Source organism: Pangasianodon hypophthalmus, chromosome 2 (genome assembly GCF_027358585.1).
Source record: "Pangasianodon hypophthalmus isolate fPanHyp1 chromosome 2, fPanHyp1.pri, whole genome shotgun sequence".
NCBI classification, from domain to species: domain Eukaryota; kingdom Metazoa; phylum Chordata; class Actinopteri; order Siluriformes; family Pangasiidae; genus Pangasianodon; species Pangasianodon hypophthalmus.
The window spans coordinates 21,745,662-21,755,126 of NC_069711.1; the positions used below are offsets into that span (position 1 = coordinate 21,745,662).

At 40.2% G+C, this 9,465-nt stretch overlaps 1 protein-coding gene across 1 annotated transcript; it reads right to left on the reverse strand.

Moving 5' to 3' along the window:
* Positions 1–729: 729 nt before the first annotated feature.
* Positions 730–2,833, reverse strand: foxd3 (forkhead box D3). Its single transcript, XM_026923416.3, has one exon. It carries the CDS (start codon positions 2,445–2,447, stop codon positions 1,293–1,295), a length of 1,155 nt encoding a protein of 384 aa, XP_026779217.3. The 5' UTR covers positions 2,448–2,833; the 3' UTR covers positions 730–1,292.
* Positions 2,834–9,465: the final 6,632 nt, after the last annotated feature.

A 9,465-nucleotide genomic window follows, 5' to 3' on the forward strand; every position in this document is an offset into this window, starting at 1 on the left:
ACACCGCTGCTGTCAATCCCTAAACTGCCTCTGATCAACTGCTCCGACATTTTATTACACCAGATAATTCACTGATATTACAGAGCAGGACACATTAATTAAAGCATTAGACTGTGTTTAAGCATTGCAGCATTACTAACACATCATGGAGCCATGACTGCGAGCCTATTATTTATTCTTTTGCTTATTATTTAAAACAGAAAACACATAGTCCTGTTATAAATGTGTAATAATTTCTACAATAATTACTGTGTATTAAATATGATGTTTGGTGATGGCAAGATTAAGCTTATATCCTTCGAGCAAAAATCGACTTTTTTAAAATCACACCTTGTCTCACTTCATTTGTAGAAAATAAAGTTAAAAAATATAATATAATCTCTCAAGCAGTACCTAATTTTAGAACCTTAGAAAAAAAATTCGTATTATAATACCAATATTACTATCTTATTTTTATATTATCATTAATTCCCAAGCATTAAAATAAAATATTTTCTTACCTAAAATTAAATTTGACTTAGCATAAAGAATAACTATAGATAAGATTATAATAATAACTGTAGATAAGTCGTCTTTTTTTCCTCAACAATAAAACAAATTCGGATTAAACACGGATTGAACCAAGTGTAGGAAATGTATGTTTCGAATTTTAATCACTTATATCGATTATATTCAAAAGTAATTCAGAGGAATTACAATTAATTAAAGAGAAAACAACAGTGTTTGATGAAGTGATGATCTGATTTCACTTTAATCTAATTGAGGTTTAAATTATTAAGCAATTAAGAATATAGATGTTTTATTTGAATATTTATTAACAAATGTATCCAATTTACAACACAATATAGCTACATAGAATACATATATTTAATTTTTTGTATAAACAGACTACTTGTCCAGCCTTCGAACAAGAACATTTTGTGTTTCTGAATAAAAATAAATCAGAAATGAACATGAATTACCCTAATAAGCGAATCACGTGTCTTGTGATTCCAGATGAGAAGAACACATGTATATGATGGAAATGAAAATAAAATACTTTCAACTACAAAAAGTCTGAACAGCAAATAAAAGAAAAAAATAAAATAAAATCAGAAAGTCGAACAAGTACATTTCTTACAAATATTTACAAATATTACCTGTGCTGAAAGCATTCCTCCGTTTTGTATATTTTCTTTTGAATTTTTTTCTTTACATGGCTACATTGAGGTGGACGAAGCGTCCAGTGCTGCCTAGTTCGTGCTGTACAGTCTCTCCCATCCCTTCCCTTTAAATATTAGAAAATGAGTCTATCACTGAGAAGGCCATTTGGACACGGCTGCCGTGGCCGCCGGTAAGAACTGTCCGGAGATGAGGTTTGTGGGCGGCACGCTGAGGATGGCTGAGCTCCGTGTTAGCGAGGAGAGGGAGTGCGCGCTCAGCAGCGCTGACTGCACCGTGACCGGCGGCCGCAGCAAAGTCTGTGCGCTTCCGGTGCCGCTGCTGCTGGACACCCCGATGATGTTCTCTATGCTGAACGAGGGCCGACTCGAGGGCTCCGACTTGATCATGGACGCCGTGCTGGCAGCAGCGGCGGCGGCGGCGGCGGCGCTCAGACCGTTGAGCTGCAGCTGGAGGCTCGGGCTGAGCTGCGAGCTGAACGCCTTCCGGTTCACCTCGGCCGACGGCAGGAGCGGGACAGCCGGGGGCAGCACGGGACCGACGGGGGGGATGTAGGGGTACTGTAGCGCGGCTGGGTGAGAATACGCGGCGGCCGGGTGGAGGCCATAGTGGCGCCCGTAAGGACTCCCGAGGCCGTAGGCACCGAAGCTCTGCATGACGAGAGCGGTCTGGTCCCGGAGAATGTCCGGCTGCCTCTTGAAGCGCTTCCTCCTCCGCAAGAAGCTGCCGTTGTCGAACATGTCTTCAGACTGCGGGTCCAGAGTCCAGTAGTTGCCCTTGCCCGGGTTGCCCGGCTCGCGCGGGATCTTGACGAAGCAGTCGTTGAGCGACAGGTTGTGGCGGATGGAGTTCTGCCACGCAGGGAACTTCTCCCGGTAGTACGGGAAGCGGTTGCTGATGAACTCGCAGATGCCGCTAAGCGTGAGCTTCTTCTGTGGGCTCTGCAGGATGGCCATTGTGATGAGGGCGATGTAGGAATACGGCGGCTTGACCAGGCTGCTCTTGGGCTTGTTGGGTGCCGGGGCAGTGGCACTATCCTGACCCTCCTCCCCTGTCCTGTGCTCGCTCTCGCCGCCACTCTCACACGGGCTGCCGGTAGCGCGCTCGTGCACCTCCAGGTCGTCTCCATCGTCCCCGGGCTCGGGCAGCATGCCTGGGCTCCCGCACTCGCTGTCCCGCTCCAGTCCCTCGTCGCCTTCACCGACCACGTCTATGTCCACGTCCTCTGCAGTGAGCACTGTCTGACCGGACATGTCGCTGGCGCTGCCGCTTCCTGACAGGGTCATGGCTGCGCGCTTGGCTGAGAAACCGATTCCGAAGGTAAGAGCGCGGTCTGCTCCGGCGGGCAGCTCGGATGTCAGCCACTTGGCTAAATGCGGCTCAGTCCCAGCGCCTTGCCAATGAAAACTCAAAACTTCAGATAATATTTCTCCAGGCGAGCGCTCTTCAGAAGTTTTAGCAAACTTGAGCGCGCAGCCCTCCCGCTCCAGCGTGTCCCTCCAACCCGCTCAGCAGTGACTCTGGACTAAAGAGAGGTGATGACGCATGCTTCCCAAGCAGGGTTTTTAAAACGACTGTCTGATAGATTAGGATAGTTTTTCCACTTAAAGATATACTATCAGCCGCGTCACGTGACCCCGTGACGTCAGGCGGTCCCCCTCTGTTGAACAGCCGCGAAGCTGAAGTTTGTTTCACGCGCTTGTCAACAAATGGGACAACACAGCAACACGCTTACACCTCCGTCCGTCCGTCATATAGACCAGTTTATCACTGATATGCATGACTGAAATCTTCTGCTCTGCTGTGCATTAGCCTGTAGTGGCAAAACGGACTTCTTCTCAGAATCCACTGTGTTGAAAACCTGCTGAAAGAAATCATCTCCTAACAGATGATGACACATTAAACTGCAACTCTTATTACTGACTGCTCCTCCATTCTGCTGAATTAAAGCCAGTGAGTCTAAGCCGACTTAAAAGTGCATTTTTATGGATCTGAGCTGGTCTTATGATCACGCCTAGTCGGAGCGTCAGAGGAGACAGTCTTGAGTTTTTGTGATATTATTGCAGTGAACGCACAGGCTACGTGGCTGGTTTTGTTAGACGTGTCGGGGGAAATAATTGCGCAGCAACAATAGGGAAACCTACAAATAAAGCTTTCTTAACGGGTTTCTGTGGAGGTGCTAACGACCTAATCATTGCTCATGTTAGCATATGAAAAAAAAGTAGGAAATGAGCGAGCGCGAAAATGCAAAACGCGGACCATTCACGAGCACCAAGGTGAGCGACGCATGCATGCGGGGATGCTCCCGAGGAGAAGGATGTGCGGGGAGAATGTGGAGCTCTGGGAGAAAACGTTGCTCAGGGTCATTGTGCTGTAGATGGGGGTGTGGAAGGTAACACTGACTAAATGTAAGCAGGCTTCTGGAAAGTGTTAAGTGCATGCTTATTTTTTATATTATAGTGTAAATATTTTTAATGTGGTCTAATCTCTAACACAGCCCAGAGGTAATTCTTCATGTGCACAGGCAGAATAAAAAGCAAAGGCTCGAAAAGCAAAGGCTAAATTTGTCATTTGTTTTGCAGCATGCAGTTATAACCTCTTATCGATTTGCTTCAACAGGCTCCACCTGCCCTAATGAAAAGATCTTTAACTGACAGTAGAAACAATTCCTTTATTACTTTGTACTGGGAAATGAGAGCTCAGCTTCAGAGAAATGTAAATGTGCCAGCGCGGTCATGAGGTGTTTTTGCATATTGTTTAAGCTTTTGACTTTTTTTTTTCTTTTTTTTCCTCAGAGAAAATAAAGCCTTTAAGGAGACTATTTATATATAATATAATAAAAACCTAGGGAATAATAATAATAATAATAATAATAATAAATATATGTTTAATAAATGTTTAGTAAATTGTTAACTAAAATGAATAAATATTTGTTTTTATGGTTAGGATGCATTTTTTGATTTTACATTTCTATCTAACTAACTCTGCATTGATTTCCCTGGCGGTTATTGCGGAATATTTTTTATTTATTTATTCTGAAATTAATTTTACGACTCTGTCCTTCTCTTCACTCTAGTGTATAATTCTTTTGTGCGATAATATTTCATATTTTAGGGTGATAAACTCGCATCCCCGCCGCCTCTCTGCTCTCTAAGGAGCGCGCGCTCAGGCGACGTCACCGGAGCTGTTTTTTTTCTTTTTTCTTGCACGTGGTCAATGAAAGCGGGATTAATTAAATCAAGCCGTTTATAATGGTGTTGAAGAGAAACGCGGGCCATGTCCTCCCCTCCATTAGACGAGTATTGTGCTGGCAAGCAGACGGTGACCCGTGTGATCTTCTGTCTATCAGTACGAGCTACTTAGCAGATGAAGCCAAAGCACTTTTGCCTTCGTGACACTTAAAAAGAAAACAACGTTGTGAATTTGCCAGAGCTGTTTTTAATTCTCATTTCAGTCTTTCATTCTTGGTTTCTTAGATTATCTGGTCTATATTTTATGAAATAATAAAATATAGCCTTATGCATGGTATCACAGTTTTATTATTCATATTATTCATGTTATTATGTGATCATTATGAGCATATAGATTAATTATAATTTTAAGAGTAATCCAATTTGATTATTATTATTATTATTATTATTATTATTATTATCATAATTGTTGTTGTTGTTGCTGTTAATAATAATAATAATAATAATAATATTATTATTATTATTATTATTATTATCAGTAGTAGTAGTATTCTTGTTGTTGTTGTTGTCGTTAATAAATAATAATAATAACAACAACAACAACAACAACACTACTACTACTACTAATACTACTACCAATAATAATAATATTATTATTATTATTATTATTATTATTATTATTATTATTATTATTATTATTATAAGGCCAGCAAGGTTTGGTTGTCTTTCTTCCTGTCAGTGCGCACTGAAGAAAATGGTGCATGCATAAAAGGCATATTATCATATTATCCAAAATGAGATCCCATTCGTCCTCTCAGCGATCTTTTGAAGCTCGATAAATTCGGGTGTCATTCCCCTTCCGCAGTGTGTTAATGAAATGTGCGTTTAAGCACACATGCACGGCTTAGCCCGACTAAAGCTTTTAGAATAATAAGGGAAGTGTTTGCAGCGCGCAGGAGACGGAGCGGATCCAGTCGCTCACTGTGATTATCCAGCAAGGTCAGAAACAAATGGCTCACAAATAGCAAAGCAGCACCAGAATTTCTGCCTAATTAAATCTCTCCGAGAAAAAGAGATATAGAAGAGGAGAAACTGAAGGGCGTATATAGGGGGGAATGTGTCCATTCAAGAGAAAATGCTCTCGCTGTGCCTTAGACACTGTAATAGCTGGGGTGGATGCTGAACACACACCACACACAGCATCCGTGGCAGAGATAATATTTACTCTGAAACATGTTACAGATAGTTATGATCTAATAATCATAACACTGAAAGAGCATCTCTTGCGCCTTCTCATATGAGCAGTGAATACACTCCTTCTCCACAGTTATAATTACATAAATGATGTTTTGCATATTGCTTGATTTTTGCCAGTTAATGAGTGACCTTCAGGTTCAGCTCTCAATCCTCCCCAGAAGCATTTCTGATTTATGATATAAATGCACCCTTTCCAGGTTTTTTTTTTTTTTTAAACTGAGCTTGGTGTGATTTGTTGAAGCAGTTTTGCAGAGCTTGAAGTCTTTTATCAAAGCCAGGAGTGGAAAAGGCACATGACTGAGCTCATCAGCAGAGTGTTGGAGAGGGAGGCTGCAGCACCGTGTGACAAATCAATGGCATTGTTAGTGCGCTTTTAATTACGCTTATTATCTCAATTATTTTTGCACCAACTCGGAATTATCAGCATGTCAGATTTAATAATAATAAAAAACAACGCGTCATTCGCAGAAAAAATCCTCTTCCTCTCGAGCAGAAAGGAGAATGTCCATGTCATGTGTATACTCGCGTTAAAAAATGACTTTTCATTTAAATGCGATCCTTAATGGGATTCTCCATGCTCGACACCGTGATTCCCCAAGGCTGTACCACCAGAAGGCAGGATCTCAGGCTCCTTTCCCCCTGAATTCACCATCCTCACCCCCCGAAGGATCCACTCTATCAACCTGCAGCTTTCTGTCAAACAGTATGATCCAGCTCATTTTTAACTCTGCCTTGTGCAGGATCATGGCGAGGCCTAAACAGAAACTCAGTGCTGCTCTCCCTAAGCGCGGCCAAGAGCAGCAGCTGGCTCATGCTGAGTACACAGACAGAAGACGTGACAAAATCTGGGGTTAAAGAATTTGAAACAAACGCGGAATCTGTCATAATATATTGGACATTTCAACCTTGACTTTCTCACTGTAATAGAAACACCTGTCTAACGCCAGACCACTGGATCTTAAACACGTATTACACAAACATTAACTCAGAAATTAATTCAACAACAACAACAACAACAACAACAACAACAACAACAACAGCAATAATAATAATAATAATAATAATAATAATAATAATTTAAAAAAGTAATAATCTATCTGTCTGTCTGTCTGTCTGTCTTTCTATCTATCTATCTATCTATCTATCTATCTATCTATCTATCTATCTATCTATCTGTCTTTCTTTCTTTCTTTCTTTCTTTCTTTCGTTCTTTCTTTCTTTCTTTCTTTCTTTCTTTCTTTCTTTCTTTCTTTCTATCTATCTACCTATCTGTCTGTCTGTCTGTCTGTCTGTCTTTGTCCTTATAACCATCCATCCTTCCATCCATGCAATACTGCTTGTAAATGTTTCTAAAATCTTCTTTCTTTCTTTCTTTCTTTCTGTATATACTCCTTACTTTAAATGCTTTTTTTTTTTTTTTTAAATAAAAGAGCTAATGATCCTTAAATCGTTACCCAGTCAAGTGAGAAGGTGAAGTGCACTTGGTGTTTGGGGGAAATGTGTCTGTTTCTGGAGCTCAGGCTCTACTCAGAGGTGCAGTAATACCTTACATGTCCTCTCGACTTCAGACAGCTGTTTGTCTGCTTTGTAATAATAACAATCAGATTAAAAAAATAAAAACAAAAAACAAACAGGCATTGTTATGAGAGCGACCGCGCATGTGTATAATTCACATTAGCAATATTCTGTTCCTCCAAAAATCCTTATTGACCAGCGATTATTCCAAGATTTAAAGACTCAACAATAATTAAAAATTCCTGTTAATTTTAACAGAGCGAAAAGTCAGATTTTTTAAAAAATTGCATCTGTCACGTGATGACTGATATTGCGTAATTTTATACAAGCTAAAAAAAATTATTACAACGAAATGACCAATCTGTAATCTGCATCATTTTCTGGCATTAATGTACATTATAAATGTGTTTAAACCAGCGTTATAATGCAGGGGCAGTGCTATAATCATGTGAGATTACAAGCTGGATGTAAGTGTGCTGTGCGTAATGCATAAATCCTTCTCCTTATCTAAAAATACAAAACACAGTTCTCCAGAGTAAGGACACATTTCAGGTGCTTATGTTATGGGAAACAGATCCTCAGTGTAAAAGGGTTGTATGATTTCTAGGTCCTTAGCTTGAGGTTTAAAACGCTTTTGGGGGAAAACCAGGCCTTTTCATTTCAGTGCTTTGTACCTGGTGGGATCCCACCATCTCCCAGCTCAGCACGACTCATACAGAGGAGTGTTAGGGAGTGCTGCCGAGGTGGGAAACGGTTAAATGTGCAGGCAGATTAACACGCCAGTGTGTGCTGTTGAGTGTGTGTGATGTTACCGGTTTGTACGCCTCATTGTCATTTAGAGCAGCGCTGGAGCAGCACGTTAGCGCGACCGCAGGGTGTTATTTGAACGGTGGGCTTCTGCTTGTAAATGGTGTGATTTAGACGCGTATAATACGCACAAAGCACTCAGTCAACATTGCACAAATGCTCAAACAATGCTTGTGTTTCTAAAAAAAGAAAGAGAGAGAAAGGTTTGGTGGTGCACAGGCTGCACTGCGCAGAGCTATTGCACAGGACTGTGTGACGTTTTAACGGCACGAGCGGAGTGCGTCAGATTAGAGCTTTAAAATGCTTTTTATAATTTATTAATGCTCTTTAAAATTTATCTGATCGTCGTCATGTGAACAACTCAATTAAACAAACTGAAAAAAAGAAATTTAAAAAAAATTTGTGAAGTTTGAGAATCCGTCCTGGGTTCCATACCTGGGGGTTAGAAAGGCGTTAGATGACAATAAATAAATAAATAAATAAATAAATAAATAAATAAATTTCAAGTAGTGCAAAAAATATATAAAAATAAAAATATTATAAAAATAATTTTTTATAAACATTTTTATAAAATTTGTTATTAAAAAAATTAAAAGTAGCTACCTTACAATCAGTAAAGCTCGTTTGCATCTTTGACGCATGTAGGCTAGCTATATAACTGAATGTAAATAAATGAATGATTTTCTAAGCACATCATCTTAAACCACTGCTGTCATTTAATGCAGTTCACAAGCTTATACTTCACTGACCTGTGAAAACTCAACCTTTTCATGGGCACTGGTGCATAAACATCAGTGTAAATTATAATTACAGATTACCCCTCTCTCTAATAATCTGCCACATTTTTGTTCAATCAGTGATTTTTCACCAGTTTTTACCTAACACGGCTTAGGAGCCAATTATCGTAATGAGGTTTGCTTTCCAGAGCTCATTGGTTGTTGTGTCAAATCGCTGATTGGCTCATAGAGCGCCCACGTGTGGTAACATCCGGGACCTCGCTATGTTCAAGCCACTAATAGGATCTTCAGGGATGTAGTGGGTCGCCAACAAGGCTAATAACAACCCAAAAAAATAGTAATACGGTCCATAAAATATGAATATATCCCTATATATTAACTGTGTTATGTTACATGTTAACTATGTTAATATGTTGTTTACTCATATGTTGCATATTTTGACCGTTTTCGTCGTCTGTATCGCAGTTTAAAATGTGGGTAACAGGTTATGCTCCCCTCTTTCCGCTGCTCAATGGAATTATCCGTTACCATGGAGACATGAGCGTTTTTTTTTTTTTTTTCTCCAAAACATACGGATGGAAGGTGGTGAGGAAGTGGAAGGGATTGTTCCAGTATTGCGCAATAGCAGAGAGTTTTACTCCAGTATATTTAACATCTGCAGTTTTACTACATCATGCTTGGACATTATTGCATGATTTACACCACAGGATCCCTGATTCGATTAGAAGTCTCAGTGGGTCTTTTCCCCAGGTTTAGAGATCTGAGAGTTGAAAAATGATCTTTAGAATAATTTAAAA